This window comes from Lactuca saligna, chromosome 2 (assembly GCF_052625555.1).
Source record: "Lactuca saligna cultivar CGN05327 chromosome 2, ASM5262555v1, whole genome shotgun sequence".
Taxonomy (NCBI): Eukaryota; Viridiplantae; Streptophyta; class Magnoliopsida; order Asterales; family Asteraceae; genus Lactuca; species Lactuca saligna.
Genome location: NC_136418.1, coordinates 153,327,570 through 153,346,417, shown reverse-complemented (window position 1 = coordinate 153,346,417; position 18,848 = coordinate 153,327,570). Strand labels below are relative to the sequence as shown.

The 18,848-nt window shown below is 34.7% G+C and overlaps 1 protein-coding gene and 1 long non-coding RNA gene across 3 annotated transcripts; one reads left to right on the top strand and one right to left on the bottom strand.

The window, feature by feature from the left end:
* Positions 1–1,323: 1,323 nt before the first annotated feature.
* Positions 1,324–2,012, bottom strand: LOC145029226 (uncharacterized). Its single transcript, XR_013676423.1, has 3 exons — positions 1,909–2,012; positions 1,745–1,810; positions 1,324–1,448 (listed from the first exon to the last, which is right to left on the bottom strand). It is a non-coding gene; the product is annotated as an uncharacterized LOC145029226 (long non-coding RNA).
* A 7,448-nt stretch (positions 2,013–9,460) lies between these two features.
* Positions 9,461–14,020, top strand: LOC145032179 (cullin-3A-like). Of its 2 annotated transcripts, XM_078980896.1 has the most exons (3): positions 9,461–9,582; positions 9,719–9,986; positions 11,820–14,020. In XM_078980896.1, the coding sequence occupies exons 2-3, from the start codon at positions 9,826–9,828 to the stop codon at positions 13,858–13,860; spliced, it is 2,202 nt and encodes a 733-aa protein (XP_078837022.1). In that variant the 5' UTR covers positions 9,461–9,582; positions 9,719–9,825; the 3' UTR covers positions 13,861–14,020. The 2 variants fall into 2 exon arrangements, with proteins under 2 accessions (XP_078837022.1, XP_078837021.1); XM_078980895.1 differs by having other exon boundaries at positions 9,487–9,986.
* Positions 14,021–18,848: the final 4,828 nt, after the last annotated feature.

Sequence of the window (18,848 nt, the reverse complement as noted above, 5' to 3'; positions counted from 1 at the left end):
ACATAAGAAAACAAGTGAACTTAAATCCACTGATGTGTTCACTTTCACCTGTAAACCAAAAAAAACATAAGTAAGTTTCTGCTTCAAATCAAATCAAAAGTCTAAACCAAACAAAAGCAGATGCATACCATTGCATAGAGACCTCGAAAAGCATCCTCCTTTTGAATATCATCCCGAATTTTGTTGACATTAAGAAATTTAAGTATTGTCAAATGTTGTTTTAAGTAAAAATTCTAAGAAAAAGGAAATGAGGTTGAAGTTGTAAAATTTTTGGGACTTACATGGCTAAAGCAATATGCCATGCTTGCATGAAATGCTTCGTGTGAGGTGATACAAGCTGAGGACAAACTCATGCATGTCTACACAGGGTGATTGCACTATTTAAAGTGACTCATTAAGCCCTTCACAAATAACATCAAAAAATACTAGATGATGATACAAACCATGTTGGTAAAAGCTCCACCTGGTCGACTAGACCCACTGTTGTTGGACCGAATTACCCCTCCACTAGTCTTGGGTGTGCCAATACTGAACTTGTTTTCATCTATCATAACAGCAAGAGTCATGGCTCTGGCCAAGTTTGTTGGCTGTAAAATACGAACGGCCGAACGTGTGTCATCCTTGAGACCATTAATGAAGGTACCTTCCAACACGCTTTCTGGTATGTCTCCCAACTAACATGACAATCTCTCAAAATTGCTTACGTAGTCACGTACAGTCCCTTCTTGTCGGATGGTGAGAAACTGATGATAGATATTGCCTTCACCTGTTAACTGGAATCGCTCCAACAACCATTCTTTTAAATCCTCCCAAGAGCGGAATGGGTCCCTTGCTTGACTCCAAGCAAACCAAGCCAGCGCCTTACCGTCCAAGCAAATCGCTGCTGCCTTCAAACGATCACGTACTCCAATGTCTTGGATCTCAAAGAAATGCTCCACCATATAAATCCATCCAAACGCGTCTTCCCCTTCGAAAATAGGAGCTCTAATCTTCCGAAATTCTCCCATTTGTCGACCCCCACCCTTGTTCTTATCGTCCTTGGGTCCCTTTTTGAAGGATCCAAACTCAAGCTCAAATTCAGGATCTTCCTTGTCCTTCTCCTCCTCTTGAATGAGTTTCCCCTTGACAGTTTTCGTCAAGTTATTGATAGCTTGCAGGACTTCTGTGAATTGTGCAGCATTCTCCTTCTTGGCGAGGTTAGCTTCCTCTCGAAGCTTGGTAAGATCCTGCTCCAGGGCTGCAACACCTGCCTCCAATCCAGCTATCTTCTCAGAATTTGTTTTTGACATGTTGACACCAGAACCGTAGCAGCTCTGATACCAATTAATAGGTTCAAGATCCTAACCCGCAGGTAGGAACCTTAACCAGGCCTCCTGTAGTTCGAGAAACAGGGAATTCTCCAGCAAATCGTCTAAGACTTTTATTCCAGCATAAAACGTGATTTATCCCTAGAACATTAATTATATATTCGTATTAACCTAATCATAATCCAAAACCAGATCCTAAAAAACAGGAATTCTAAACTAAATAAAAAACTACTATTCTAATTAAAAGGAAAGCTAAATAAAAGGAAAACATTTAAAAATTCTTTCTTGAATCTTGATGATTATCCCTTCGTCGATATACTTGACCAAAACGACCAACATGGGTCGTATCAAATGATTCAGATGATAAACAATAACAAATAAATAAATAAAGGACATTTGACACTTATAAAAAAGATAACTGATACTTGTCGTCATACCAGTTACTTAGCAGCAACCTCAAGAAACTCAGCTAGGCGTGGGTGCAAATGAGTTGGACAAACCTACTAAACAAAAAACACCAAAAAAAGTTAATATATAGTTAACATAAACCATTGTTAACAACTAGGCGTAATGAAATTGGATGACTATATTCCCAAATTACCCTTGCCAGGTCTCCAAGCAATGCAAATTGATATCTCGTACAATAGTTTTGAGTCCAACACCATCAGCGTGTGCTTTTGAGTGAATTCCTTGGGATAAGCCTTCCATATACGCTCTGTTATCCCTTTCCTTTTTGAACAAAACACCATAGCGAGACTCCAAATATGTAATAATAATTGATCGATAGAGTTTCTACATAAGTTGCAGGTGATCAAAAATGGCGGAAATTAGGAAATGTAAATTGTACCTTTAGCGAGATTAGGGTAAAGCCATCACGAATTAGAGCCATCATTACCTGTGGGAGACCTAGGGGAAGTTGATCGCCTCTATCCACCTGCCAAAAAAGTGAATCGTCTTCCCGTAAGTTTTCGGCGCTTTCTCCTCATACTCGTGGATGTGCCACATCGGCTTTTCTGAGTCCGGCAAGGTTAAGAACAGTTTTTATGTTATGATGTTTTCAACTCCTATTAACCGGGCATCGGCGACTGGACGATCGTAGATCAAGCACTGTCTCATATCCTCGTTTTGATGGCGACCGAGATGGCGGCATAAATGGAAGGGGGATATCAGAGCACAAAATATAGAGACAGGGGAGACGGGAGAGAAAAGAGTCGAATGAGTGTTTAAAAAAGCCCTAGAAATTATCCCAATGATTTTCTGATATATGAATTGTTGAGGCATACAACAGAGATGGTATCGTGATTAGGGTTTGCAGAGAAAAGGGAAGAATAGAACGAAGGGGATCTTGAAGCGGGGTATTAAAATTTTTAAGAATTTTGAGGGGATTTCCTTTCCCCCTTACAAGAACGCGCGTTTTAGTAAAAATCATAAAGCGACAATCACAGAGGGCGCACGTTTTAGATAAAGTGCCCTCCGTGTTTTTTTTTTTTTTTTTTTTTTTTTTTTTTTTTTTTTTACATTAGACACTAATTTAAGGGCACGTAATAATGCGTGACCTAAACACTCAAATTTTTTGAATAGACGACACGTTTTTATTGTCACTCTCATTTGCGTAACATAAATCAGTGAGCGTCGTGATTTGCGCGTCGTGAAAGGCTCTTTTTCTTGTAGTGACATATGTATTATTATCTAGTGAATGACTAGTTATGGGTCATGACTTAAAGTAATTTCATGTAAGGAATATGATATCTAAATCAATTAAGATAGGAGAATTGGTGGAGATAAGTGCCAACTTAACTAATAAGTGCTTAATCACTTAAGACATTTTACTAAGAATGCTTCTTAATGCCTCTTCTAATTTTCGAGATTAAGACCTTCTCTCTCCTTAAGGAGAACTCGTAACCAACTAAATAACTAGTAGTTAGTTATTTAACTAACGCTATCTCTAAGCAACCACCCAAGCAAGTAGCTAGACAAGATCACATCACTTAAACTCACATCCCATCACAAGCTAGTCTAGGTTTTGTCCCCTTATCCTCTTCCACCATTTCCACCTTCATAATCACGAAATTTCCTCTTCATTTTACCCTCAATTCACCAGCCAAAAATCCAGGGAATTACTCTCAACCTTCATCTCATTTTCAGCCAAAAGAACTTCCTTTCAAAGCCATCAAAACCGTGAACTAAAGGACTGCTATCCCTTTTGTATTTCAACCACCATTTCACCCATCTACACCTTCCTTTTGCTTGATACTTTTACCACCAAATATCCCTGGAAGTTAGTTGTTATGCTAATCAAAATTATAGATTCAAAACAGTGAGTAAACAACCCTTTTTCTTACTCTTTTGTTGTGAAGTTTTCATGATAGCAACATAGCCAAAACAGTGGTTGTTTTGGAGCATCAAGCCAACACCCAAAAGTTCATCATCTTCAACCTTCCATTCTTCAAGTATTCACATAAGGTGAGTTCATACCCCTACATTTTCATGTTTTCTTCAAGTTTTAATGGGGGGGGGGGGGATATAAGTTAGAACACTAAACATAACTTAAATTTAAAAGATAACTTTCTACAGAAAAGTTGAGTCCTGTTCACAGACTGTTTTGACCATCTTAAACTTAATATCTTTCAAACCTGTACAATATGTAAATATTCCAGGTTTATACCTTTCTAAGGATTACTCGCACGCATTCATACGATTTTCTACAATTTATGACGATTTTTATAAAATTGCCTATCATTTCAGAAGTGATTTAGGACCAGTCTATGAAGATGACCATTTTCACACTAGTTTGAGACCACTAAAAATCATAATAAAAATTAGGAACAAAGTAGACTCATTTTCTAAACTCTCAGAGGTTACAGATTCAGATTTTGACTTACAATGATTTTTCTATAAGTTTTATAAAAACAAGGACAGTAAAGGGTAAAACTGTTAAAAGTGGTTTGTAGATTTATTAACACCTTCTAACATTTTTGAGCAAGGTTTATACATTAAGGAAGTTAAAACACAACCATTTAAATACGTTTAATTACAATTTAACAAAAGTGATAAGTACAAAAAGGTCTTTTCTATCAAACCTAAGGATTATTTCATGCAAAGTTTCTAATAAATACGTAAGAATATGAACAAGAATTACGAAACATACCAAATTATCTTTATATATATATATATATATATATATATATATATATATATATATATATATATATATAAAACCATTTGCATATATATGTTTTGTTTAAAAACTTGTCTTCTGCATAAAAAATATACAAATATAGTTTACGAAACTTTACCTCATTTGTATCCCATTGAGCAAAGGGTAAAATATTATCAAATGCATATCTAAAGATTTCACGTCGTTTTTCATAGCTATCCCAGTCTTAGGGTATGATCATTTATACAAAAATTTTTAGCACAAAAACACGTAAACTTGTTGATCAAATTTAGTGAGTTTTGTCTTCACGGTATCTTATAATGTACACACGAAAGTCTTATTAAATATAACCAAAGTCTCTTTTAGGGAGAGTGTGATAGTTGTGTATAGATCTATACTGGGACTAACAATCCTGCACTTTAGTTCCTTGCAACAGCTGGACCGGCAGGTCTAGGGATGACAAATGTCATAACGAAATTGACACCTGAAGAACGTTGCGAACATGACAGACTGGGTCAATCAAGCATGGTTATAAGATAAAAATGAAAACTCACATAAAACAACAACGACACTTTTAGTTTACGCAAAGACAGTCTTCAAACAGTTTTATATACAAACAAAACTGCATAACATCATTGTAAGTAGGAAAATTACTTATACGCTTCGGTCTTGGTTGATTTAAGGCCACATCTCATTTTAGGGAAAATATAGGATTTTCCGGAAAAAAAACATTACTACATTTCATAGAAAAAGGTTTACAAATATACATACAAATGCTTAAGAACTCACCAACTTAAATATTGATACTCTCTTTTCAAATAACTTGTATTCTCAAGAAATCAGTAAATCAGGTAACAATTGGCTTTGAGGATTGGACACTTAGGCATCTAAACATATCTTTTGACAACATATTGTAATTGATATTTTGAAACATGTAATACGTACAAATGATGTAACATTTTCAATTATATATATGTTGGTTGTGTTTGCTTTGAACATTTATACTCAACTGTTATGATACACTACATGATAGTCACCCGCCCTTGGACGTTTCCACCATCCTGGTTTGGGGGTGTTACAATTTTGAAATCCTGCCCACCATTAAGCAACAACAAAGAAACAATTCAAAGAGCACAACAACATCAACCAAAAAAATTAGAGGAAAAATTCATATCAAATGGAAATCACAACAACAAATCGTAATATTACATCAAAAATTCAAAGCTAATTGATAATTTGTAGAAATTGGGACCATAAAAGTCAGAAACGCACCTGTTCGGAAGAAGGTGGTCTCCGATTGTGAGGTCGGAGGAAGACGACTGATTCCGAGCATAGGGTGATTGCCGGTAGCAGGGGAGTAGTGGTTGCTTTTCTTCTTTCAGTAGAGGTATGTTTATGATCGGTGGGGTAAAAGTGGAATTGAATGCATTTTATCCCGGTCCTTCTCATTTGAAGCTTGGATCGAATCACTCAATTTTGATGGACTGAGTCCACATCTTGATCCCTCTTTAGACCCGGTTAGAAGCTAAATCAAACGACCCCTTACTCAAACCTGTTTATTCCGTGTTGGATTTCATGTCGTGTCAGTTTTTTCCATATTTTTATATTTTATTTCAATTTGGCCTTATAGATTATTCATCCTTGTAGCACACATCTTGCGATCCTCACTCATTCTTCACGTATATCAATGTATGGACCAATTTTGATGTGTCACACAACGCCTTAAATGAAAGAGATCAAGTCAATATCTATATAATGTTTTAAGGTGACAATTGATGACACGACAAAAATATACGACACAAAACGAAATTGGAACGGAATTGCAATTTGAATTTGTGTTCATATCAAGTGTAAAAAACACGATGTCGTGTCGTGTTCATTTTCAAAATTTAACACAAAATTGACACGATTTAGTATTTGTTTGTCATGTTATGTATGATTAAGTATTAATTAAATAAAATAATTGTTATTTGATATTATCATTGTCGTGTCGTGTCGTGTTTTTCGTTTTCGTGTTAGTTAAAAACACACTTGTGTTGTGTTCGTGTTACATAAAACATTGTTGTGTCGTGTTGTGTCAGACAAAACCACGACACGAATGCCCGATTTGCCACCCCGAATAATGTTGTTATTAGTCTTGAGACCTCTTAATCTAGAGCTCTTGTTAGGTCTGAAGAATGTTAATATTAGAATGATTCTATATTTTACTACAACCACTAGTCTCACCTTTCGCGTCGGCGATTGTGTTCTTGTCGTAAGGTCATAAAGAGGTCTAAGCTGCTAGCTCAATACAGATTCATCAAACTTAACTAACATAATTTGTGTTGCTTCACTTTGATCATCGAGAATACATGTATGAGAGATGCAAGATTGAATAATTTTTAGGGTATAATGTATGAGCTGGAGTTCAACGTTATTATAGATTTTGCTTATATTCCGAGAAACATTTAATATTGGCTACATTAGGATAATATTGGACAACTAATGGATCTAAGTGACATTAAGAGCATATAATGTCCTCCATCTTTGATCTATTGAATGACACAAATAAGATGTTCAATTGAAATAGAAAAGGGCGATTTAGAATGTTTGCCGGTTGGTGTGTATGTCACGAAGAAGGAATAGCCATGAAGAAACGAGAAGAAAGAAGAAGAGGGTTGAGGGCAGGGGCGGAACACATGAACTATAACTAGGGGCCGGAATTAAAACTTCAAAACAAAACCATATATATATATATATATATATATATATATATATATATATATATATATATATATATATATATAAATATTCAAAATGATGACATATAAAAAATTAAGACAAGAAAACTAGTAACGAAATATTTTTACGTCTCACTTCAAAATTGAAGTCATTGATTTTTTCTATTTTTAAAGTCTTGCAATAGGAATGCTAGACATTTAATGTATTTTTATCCAAAACAATCTCTAGTAGGTGTTCATAGATAAAATTAACACATTCATTTTAAATAACTCGTTAATAGACCATTGTTTTTTCATGTTGGATATGTATTATAGTAGCAATTAATAAATAAAAATATATAGTACTAAAATAAAATAACAGAGGACAAATCTATTATATCAAGCAACAATATTTTTATTAAATATGAGTATAATTGTTTTAGACTTTTAGTGTTTTACATATGGATTTGTATGTTATCATTTTATTAATTCCACTATATTGCTAATATATAAAATAAATAAGTTTACATAAGGATTTTGCATACTATAATTCTACAAAAATAACAAATTAAAAATAGATGTTATCATTATTAATAAAGTAAATTTGTCAGCCTACACTATATCACTATATACCAATCTTACACTCCACAAGTTTACAGAATAAATAAATAAATAAAAATAAAGACCCAAACAGAGTTAAAAGAGAGGGACAAACATGACGAGAAAAAAAACACCTGTTCACCATTGTGGAGAGGAGATCGAGAGGTCAAGAGGGTATCGGAGAGGGAGAGCATTCACTATTTTGCCGGCACCGAGCAGAGCACACAACGGAAAAAAGAAAGAGGCGGAGAAGCTACAGTCCAACGACGGAGAAGCAGTGGTCCGACGAGTGGCGAAAGAAACCGATGTGGGAGATGTAGTTGGCGGCGGTGTTATTCCGGTGAGATTATGACGGTTTCTGGCGTCGAAATATTTTGTTCTTTATTGTTTTCTTAAACTCAAATCTTTGAGTTCAAAATTTTGTATCTCATATTAGAGTTTTTCTTTTCTTTTATAGAGTTGAAAAGATAGTTTATTAGTTTCCTAATATAATTTCGGTTTCTTCTCCCTTGACTTTATCAATGATTTTTTTTATTTGATCAGTGATTTTCGGATGATTTTTTGGGTTAATAACCAAATTTTGTAACTTACATTATATATAAAACAGAAAACAGAGCTCAAAATAGAGGGGACCAAATTAGCAAATAGCAAAATATAATGATTGTTGGATTCATTTATAAATTTTTTTATCTATATATCATGTATTAGGAAGCTGAAAACCGGGGAGGCCATGGCCCCCCTCGGCCCCTCTTACCGTCCGCCACTGGTTGAGGGATCAATAGAGTACACTTGTCCTCATTTGTTTGCTTTTATTATCATTTACTAAATAGATTTAATAGATACTATCATTGTATAGATATTCTTTTATATCAACAATAGGTAAAACCTCCTTGATATATTGGTCTTTGGAAGAAGGGGTGATCCATGTTTTGTGTGTTATTGCTTTGGTTTTAGAAACATCTACATGAATTGTTGTGATGAGACGACCACAGGTTGTATTAGGGGCGGTGAAAGATGCAGATAAATGACAGTGACAGTTCGGTATTAGAAGGTGAAGAGTGGTGTAATTTCAGTCATGTTCTTCATTTTAAGTTTAAAATTCAACAAATAATAGTAATAATAATAATAGTATTTAAATGCATTAATATTCTTTTTATTTTGATCGAAAAAACGAACATGCTACATCAACGCCATATAAATACATATAAATACGTTCTAGTGACTAAATAATACATTGAATGTCATGTTAGCTAGATAACCAGAATGACCGTTGATATATTATAAATTAGTATTTTTGATTTTGACATAAATTTTGTCATACAAAAAGGCTTAACGGCGTAATTTTTATGCTTTTTCGTTCATTGTACGATGATAATTAAGATGTATTCTCGATATATTTACCAATTTTTTAAAGATATAAATTACAAAAAACAAAGACAATATTACAACAAATAAGATCAAAACTTATAGATGATTTGTGTAGTACCTGTCTAAAAAAAACAAACAAACCTGATTAAACGTGAATTATGGTTACGAAAAGCCCAATCAGGAATAGTAAACAATACAACTAAATAGATAATATGAAAATTGGTAAACTCTTCCAGATAAAGAAAATAAGAAAGTGAGTAATAGGTACAAGAAGCAAAGCAGAAAGTACTCCCCAAATGAGCTCTGGCGACGGGTGGTAGCAAATAAAATTGGGGTCCGTAACACGTGAAGAGCAGAGGATTTTGCGAAGCCCAAATTCCAAAAGGAGTTTCATTTTTTCCAAACAACCTCCATCGATGCCTTCTCGCCTTCGCTTCTCAACTTCAACTTGGTGATGCTTTTACATTTCTACTGATTTTAGATTCAATTTCTCACAAATATTGATTGGTGATCATTTTCGTTTTCAAACCCCCGTCGATCATCGAGATTTCAAGCTAATTTAAGATTTCGAAACCCTAAATCTACAGACGTTTGATTCGGTGGACTGGATTTTGGAAAGCTACAGCTAGGGTTTTGAATTTGAGATCAATATCAGCTCGTTGGATAAATCGGATTGAATTGAATTAAGAGGAGGATGAGTTCACAGAAGAAGAGGAATTTCCAGATAGAGGCGTTTAAGCATCGGGTGGTCGTGGATCCGAAGTATGCTGAGAAAACCTGGAAGATATTGGAGCATGCGATTCATGAGATTTATAATCATAACGCCAGTGGCCTTAGTTTCGAAGAGCTTTACAGGTTTTAGTTCTTATCCTTTTCCTTACTTCGTGATGTGGTAATTGATTCCTTTCAATTCGTCCTTCTGTGCTTTATATAGCTTTGTGATGGAGGATTAATCCGTTTTAGGAGTTATGACTTTACGACTAACGAGATATCTAGATTTTTCTGACACTGGTAAAACATAAGAGAGTTACCAAACTATATTATGCATGAATTTCTTCATGGTTTGATTGCTTATGTTGGAGTGGATATCGGAATCTTACTAAAACGCGTGTGAAGATTTGGCATGCTAAATGAAGTAAACATAAAAACGATTATGTAAAGACCACGACAGAGCTTTTTTCACATATCTCCATGAGCGAGGTGATAGTTATTTAGGCGGATTCGTATTGTACCACTTAACTGATTGAGAAGGAACAGGTTTTTGGAGATGAATTTCAGAAGAAAAATAAGAGGCTAAAACATGCTTTCTCTTCTTTTATCTGTCGTACTTTACTTATGAGTCTTAACTGTATTAACCCTCTGTGACGAAACTTTCATATATTGGTCGCTCAACTGTAGTGGTTGAGTTAGTTATGATCCAAGGGGAAGGGGAGGTTTTGCATCATTCTATCATATGAAGAGTTGGCAACTGCTTGTGACAAAATCTTACTTGAGTCTGGTTCTGTGTATATAATTATGCTGCTGTACCTTTTGTCTGGTTCTTTTTCTTTAAGTTGATAAAACCTTGCTCCATTTCAGCTTCCTCTTTCCTTGTTCTTAGCTGTAGTCATACAATCTGTATTATACAGAATAATGAATCTTTAATTTTCAACAGATACAGCTGCTACAAGTTTTTTCTATTCTATATGACTGTATGGCTATATCTTAAAAGTTGGTTCTGATACAAGGATGTATGGTTGTTATAACTGTTAAGAACAGTGTGTTTTTTTTTTTTTTTAACGGCAATGTTAGTTATAACTGTTAAGAACAGTGTGTTTTTTTTTTTTTTTAACGGCAATGTTAGTTATAACTGTTAAGAACAGTGTGTTCTCCAGCTATCTACTTATCATATCCATATAACTAATCTTAATCTGTTATGAATTATAAAAGTGCTACAAACTTCTGTGGATTGATACTATGTATACTCTTGATTAGCTTGATCTGGATAAAAAATGCTGCACTAAGAAGATGTTAACCCTTTCTTGTAATAAATACTACATATTGCAGAATTCATCTATAAAGTACTGTTTTGTAGCTGATATGCTATTTCTTAATGTTACATTTAGAGAATTTTATACATGGTGCTACCCTTTTTAGTTTTTAGGCTAAATAATTTCCAGGTTGAACAGTAGGTATCTTTAACGATTGTTCAAAATTATATATATTCACTTTCCATGCAGGAGTGATAAAATCACTCATGGAATTGTTGCTAGATGGTGATTTGACAAGATATATGGCTTGTTACCTCCTGTGTGAATCTGCCTGCTTAATAAATTTCCTGTGTTTTTTGAACTATAAGATTTTCATAGTGTAGGAGTCTGAGTTTACATGGAGGATTATACTTATAGACTACAACTTAAGATAAAATAAGTATATAAATGCATCACATTTCTTCTCAATTTCCATTCGAAGTGCCGTTTGAATCACATATATCATTGTTTTGTGTTAAAGCTTAAGTGTATGCATATAGCAAATGAGTACATGCAATAGATATCATCTTCCATAGTTCCATTCTTGTTCCTTATCAAAGTGAGTTTTTTCTGCTAATGGCGCCAACATGGCATACTATATTCACATCAATGCCATGTGGCGTTGACATGGAATAATCGTGAGTTTTGACATGAAGTGGTGTTTTATATTATATTTCAGGAATGCGTACAACATGGTCCTCCACAAATTCGGAGAAAAGTTATACTCAGGACTCGTGTCAACCATGACTTTACACCTAAAAGAAATAGCAGCATCAGTTGACGCATCACAAGGCCCATTATTTCTAGAAGAACTCAACCGAAAATGGATGGAACACAACAAAGCACTACAAATGATCCGTGACATACTAATGTACATGGACAGAACCTTCATTCCTAGTACACACAAAACCCCAGTCCATGAACTCGGTCTCAACCTATGGCGCGATAACATCATCCACTCAACCAACATTCAAACACGCCTCAAAGACACACTCCTTGAAATTGTCCAAAAAGAAAGAGGTGGTGAAGTCATCAACAAAGGGTTAATGAGAAACATAGTCAAAATGTTAATGGATTTGGGTCCCACAGTCTACCAAAATGACTTTGAAAAACCGTTTCTCGATGTCTCTGCTACTTTCTACCGTGGTGAATCCCAACAATTTATCGAATGTTGTGATTGTGGGGATTATCTGAAGAAAGCCGAAAAACGTCTGAATGAAGAGATCGAAAGAGTGTCGCATTATCTTGATGCGAAAAGTGAAGTGAAAATAACAAATGTGGTCGAAAAGGAAATGATTGAAACCCAAATGACGCGATTGGTTCACATGGAGAATTCTGGATTGGTTAACATGATTGTGGATGATAAGTACGAGGATTTAAGCAGAATGTACAACTTGTTCCGGAGAGTTCCGACTGGGTTAATGTTGATACGCGATGTCATGACTTCTCATATCCGGGAAACTGGGAAACAACTTGTGACGGATCCCGAACGGTTGAAAGATCCGGTTGATTTCGTGCAACGGTTACTCGATGAAAAAGATAAACACGATAAAATCATTAATCTCGCGTTTAACAACGATAAAACGTTTCAAAACGCGTTGAATTCATCCTTTGAATATTTTATAAATTTGAACCCGAGGTCTCCCGAATTCATCTCCTTGTTTGTTGATGACAAGCTTAGAAAAGGTCTGAAAGGGGTAAGTGAAGAGGACGTGGAGATCGTGCTGGATAAAGTCATGATGCTCTTCCGTTACTTACAGGAAAAAGACGTTTTTGAAAAATACTACAAACAACATTTAGCAAAAAGACTTCTATCCGGAAAATCCGTGTCAGAAGACGCAGAAAGAAGCTTGATTCTAAAACTGAAAACCGAATGCGGGTATCAATTCACTTCAAAACTAGAAGGAATGTTTACCGATATGAAGACATCTCAAGATACAATGCAAGGGTTCTACGAAGCGATGGGGCCCGCGTTATCCGACGGGCCCACACTCACAGTTCATGTTCTAACAACCGGGTCATGGCCCACTCAATCCACCACCACCTGCAACCTCCCACCCGAGATTCTATCTGTATGCGATAAGTTCCGTACGTATTACCTCGGGACCCACAACGGGCGCCGGCTGACGTGGCAAACAAACATGGGGTCCGCGGACATCAAAGCGACATTCGCTAGAGGACAAAAACACGAACTTAACGTGTCCACATACCAAATGTGTGTCCTAATGCTTTTCAACAATGCGGACCGGTTGAGTTACAAGGAGATCGAACAGGCGGTTGAGATACCCACGATGGAGCTGAAACGGTGTCTACAGTCGTTGGCGTGTGCCAAGGGTAAAAACGTCCTTAGAAAAGAACCGATGAGTAAGGATATCGGGGAAGATGATGAGTTTTACTTCAATGACAAGTTTAGTAGCAAGTTTTATAAGGTGAAGATTGGGACGGTGGTGGCACAGAAGGAATCGGAACCGGAAAAGCAGGAGACGAGGCAGAGGGTGGAGGAGGACCGGAAACCGCAGATTGAGGCGGCGATTGTGAGGATTATGAAAGCGAGGCGGGTGTTGGATCATAATAATATTGTTGCTGAGGTTACAAAGCAGTTGCAATCGAGGTTTCTGCCAAATCCTGTTGTGATTAAGAAGAGGATTGAGTCGCTTATTGAGAGGGAGTTTTTGGAGAGGGATCGGGAGGATAGGAAGTTGTATCGGTATTTGGCTTGAAGAATAATAAGAATAAAATGGCCATGTGCTACTGTTTTCTTTGATTTCAGTTTCTTTTGGTGGTGGAAAGTGGATTATTTGGCTTCAGGGATTGGATTTGTTGTTGAAATGGATATGGATATGGATGCAGATTTAGTTTCAAGTAATTGTGTTTTGATAATTTCTTTTTATTTTGGATTTGTGTTATTATTTGGCTATCAACATACCATACACGAATCTACTACAAAGACGTTTGGTTTTTACCTAAACCAAAGTTTATCATTCATTTGAATTATCCTCCTACAAAAGTTCTTGAAACCCAGGCAAATATAAGGTCCAGTCAATGGAAATTCAGAAGTTTGGTTATCGTTAAACCTTATAATCTCTACCCATATTTCTAACACTTGTTGGATATGTGAATGTTGATCTTTAACAATTTAAATAGGCCTAGGCTAGTAAAAACCCAAGTGCTTCTGGTTTTGTTGGTTGTCATTGAAGGGTTGTTTATCATCGTTTGTGTAGGTATGGAACCACGGCTTAATATTGTTTCTAACTAAAATCATTTAAAGGTGTAGTTGGTATGTAAATCATGGTCTTCGGTAACGACTAGAAGTTACTTTTGTTCGGATTAATGGTGATCACTAGGGAGTTTGAGCTAGGGATGAGAATTTGGCCCGAAAACCCGAACCGAACTAAACTGAATTTGACCCGAATAAGCAGTTCGATTTGGTTTTCAGGTATCTATATAAGGCTTATTCGGTTTTCGGGCTATTCGGTTCGTGTTACCCGAGTAAGGGCTTATTTGGTCCAAAGAACCGAACCAAATATGAAAAGTCGGGGTTTTTTTTTTTCCTTGGACAATTACGTATTCGTCTTCTATGATGCACATCTGTTCTATCCATCCGATATCGTTACCCAAAAAAACCAAATCGAATATCGTATCATTACCCACTTAATACACCAAATCGAATATCGTATTACACCAAGTCGAGTCGACGACTTCTCTACCCGCGACAATTTTTTTTGATCGATAGTTGCGGGCTTGCGGCTGCTAGTCTTTGATCGACATTAGTCCTTGCCACTTGCGATTAGCCGATAACCTGGAGTCCATCACTAGTTCAAAGTTCAAACTTCTGTGAATCGTCTCCTCATCTTGTTTTCTAGTTTCTACTGTGATCAAACTCCATTCAATTCATGGAAAATTGGGTTCCAAATCAAGAAACTCAAGTAAGTATTTGTATCTTAATCTACTATTCAATCTTTCAATGTGTTATTATGTATGTTATTCATTGAAAATTAGATGTGTTAATCTACTACTCAATCTTTCAATGTGTTATTATGTATGTTATCAATTGAAATCTCAACAAGCTATGTTAACAGTTAACTTTTTTTTTCTATAAGTCCAAGTAATGGGGACTTTAACCTTGAATGAGAACCTTGAATAAGAGAATTTAATGAAAACAACTATATATGTTCTTTTACTTGTTTCATTCCATATTGATGAATCTATTTAAATGTTAAAGAACCTATATTGCTATTCTATTATATTTAAATGTATGCTTTAGATTGATGATGAAGATGTGTTTGTTGATAACACATAAGTTGAAGAAACAAGTCAAACAACAAAGCCGAAGAAAAGGAAATATGCTCAAAGGGCGGCTTATTGGAACGATTATGATGTAGTTCATATTGACAAAGTTAGACATAGCAAATGCAAAAAATGTGGAACTTTGCTCAAAACCGAATCTGACGCAAACGGTACTTCTAGTATGATTAAACATACAAAAAGATGTAAAATGAACCGAAAAGTTTTAGAAAAAAAACTAGAAAACTAAACCACTTTAAATTTCAAAAAAAAATAAAAAATGGAGAGAATAATATTGGAACTTGGAAGCATGATGAGAAAAGAATAAAAAATGCTTTGTTAAACTTATTTGTAGTTGGAGAATTACCGTTCAAGTTTGTAGAGAACGAATCATTTATTGAGTATACAAATGCATTGAACGAGAAAGTAGTTTTGCCATATAGAACCACAATTTCAAATAGAGTCACCAATTACTTTCTTGAAGAAAAAGCTAAGTTGTTTAAGTTATTTAGTAATCCCCTAAGTAATGTGCATTTGACCACCGAGTGTTGGACAAGCTCATGTCAAAGGCCGAGCTATATGGTGGTCACGACCCACTTTATTGATGAAGATTGGGTCATGCACAAAAGAATTATCAACTTTAAATCTCTAGATAGTCATAAGGGAGAAGACATTGGGCGTAGGTTGTTAACTTGTCTTCAAGAGTGGGGTATCAATAACGTAATGACCATAACCGTTGACAATGCTAGTGCGACTGACAAATCAATCGAAATTATAATGAAAAAGCTAGCAAACTTGTATGATGTGGGGAAACAATTACATGTAAGGTGTATGACCCACATCCTTAACCTTATTGTTAGGGATGAGTTTGATCAACATCGATCTAGTATCAAGTGCATGCAAAAGGCCGTTAAATATATTAGGAATTCTACACAACGGATTCAAAGATTCAAAGAATGCATGAAAGAACTAAATGTGAAATCCAAAAAGTTTTTGTGCAATTATATCTCACTTGATGGAACTGCACATACGAGTTATTGAAGATTGCGGTGGAGTTGGAGAAGGTTTTTGGCATGTTTGAAGTCGAAGGTAATTTCATATTCCATTCCTTTTTTTATTTTTTTTATTATTTTTTTTATTTTTTATTTTTTTTATTTTTTATTTTTTATATTTCAGCATGTTTGCAAATTTTTAGCTAACTTTGAAGTGCCATAACGTCTTCGTTATTTGTCCGATTAGCCAAATTTTTTCCCAGCTTGTAGTTTACAATTTGAAATACAATTTACACTATTTAAACTCGTTATTTGGTTGTATATTCAGTGAGTTACAGGCCTCTAAACATTGGATATTAAATCTGAGTTTTTCTGTTTCAGCATTTTTCCAAATTTTTAGCCAACTTTGAAGTGTTATAACGTCTTCATTATTTGTCCGATTAACCTTATTTTTTTTCCAGATTGTAGTTTACAATTTGAACTACAGTTTACACTATTTAAACACGTTATTTGGTTGTACATTTAGTGAGTTACAGGCCTCTAAACATTGGATATTAAATCTGTTTTTCTGTTTCAACATTTTTTCAAAATTTTAGCCAACTTTGAAGTGTCATAACGTCTTCGTTATTTGTTCGATTAACCCGATTTTTTTCCAGCTTGTAGTTTACAATTTGAACTATAGTTTACACTATTTAAATGCGTTATTTGGTTGTATATTCAGTTAGATACAGGCTCCTAAAAAAAACTAACATTTACAAAAAAAAAAAAAAAACTAACATTTACTTTATTATAATAGATCCTACATTTATTCGAGACATTTTGACCCCCTCAAAAGAAGGCTTCAACATTTGTAGAGCTATAGTTGGATTTCTTGAGAAACTCAAGGTGAAAACCGACATAGTATCGACGTCAACAAAACCAATGACACATCGGTTTTTTGGAGAAATATGTGATGTATACAAACACATTAAGGAATGGGCGGCTAATCCCCAATTTTGTTTGATCGGGAAGGACATGATTGATAAATATGATAAGTATTGGACAAGCTTTTGAGAAGTTGATTAAGTTGAAGAATCCACAAAAAGATCCTATGCTCAACTCGGAAGTCATTTTGAAGGCTAAAGTCTTAATACGGGGTCTTCAACAAAGATTTGAGAATTTTTTTTATTTCTACAAATCAAAGTTTGACAATACTGACTCTTCTCAAAATCAAACACATGGCCATTAAGATGTAGTTGTGATTGATGATGAGAATGACTTCATGGGTGATTTAATAGTACAAACTGATTAACCATCGATATCAATGGAAACATAGTTGACACGATACATAAATGAGCAGTCAGTTAAATACAATAAATATTTTGATATTCTACTTTGGTGGAAACAAAATGCATCTCGTTACATTATTTTATCCCGTATGGCGAAAGATATAACTTTATTATTTGTATATTTTTTTTTATAATTATATTTTAATATTTTCTATGTTTATGCTGATAGATATTTTAGGACTGCAAATCTCTACCTTGGCGTCAGAGACGGTGTCTAGTACAAGCGGACAGATATTGGATCCATATCGAACAAATTTGTCTGCAAATATAGTAGAGGCTTTGGTTTGCATTCAAGATTGGGTAAGGAAATCAAGAAAGCCAATTGTGGACAAGATTAATGAAATTTTGAAAGACGATGAGGTCGCGAAAGCTTTAGAAGAGGCGATAAAGAACAGAGATGGAAAGGGAAAACAAACAATTAATATTCCCGAATAGTTAATTCGTGTTTGAAAAATGTTATTTTGGATATGGATAAAAACTTAAGATTCATATTTTAATTTGGGTGTGGAATGTTTAATGTTTAACTTATATACGTATAGATAGATTTTTAGGTGTTTTGGATGTTTAGATTTTAGTGTTTATTTGTTTCTTTAAAAGATTTGTTATGAAATCATAAGCAACAAAAGTCATACAAAATATAATATTTATTCAGGTTATTCGGGTTATTCGACTCCTTAAACATCTTGTACATGTTATTTGAGTTATTTAGGTTATATACTTATAGATAAATTTTTGGGTGCTTTGGATGTTTAATTTTTAGTGTTTAATTTGTTTCTTTAAAAAATTTGTTATGAAATCATAAACTACAAAAGTCATACAAAACACAATATTTATTCGGGTTATTCGACTCCTTAATTATCTTGTACATGTTATTTGGGTTTTTCGGGTTATATACTTATAGATAGATTTTTGGGTGTTTTGGATGTTTAATTTTTAGTGTTTAATTTTTTTCTTTATAAGATTTTTTATGAAATCATAAGCTATAAAAGTAATACAAAATATTCGGGTTATTCGACTCCTTAATCATCTTGGACATGTTATTTGGGTTATTTGGGCCGGAATCGAACCGAACCGAACCGAATAATACCCGAACCGAATTGCTTA

Coding starts and splice junctions, on each gene's coding strand:
- LOC145032179 (XM_078980896.1), top strand. CDS start 9,826: ATGAGTTCACAGAAGAAGAGGAATTTCCAGATAGAGGCGTTTAAGCAT. Junction 9,987..11,819: donor AGTTTCGAAGAGCTTTACAG/GTTTTAGTTCTT, acceptor ATTATATTTCAG/GAATGCGTACAACATGGTCC.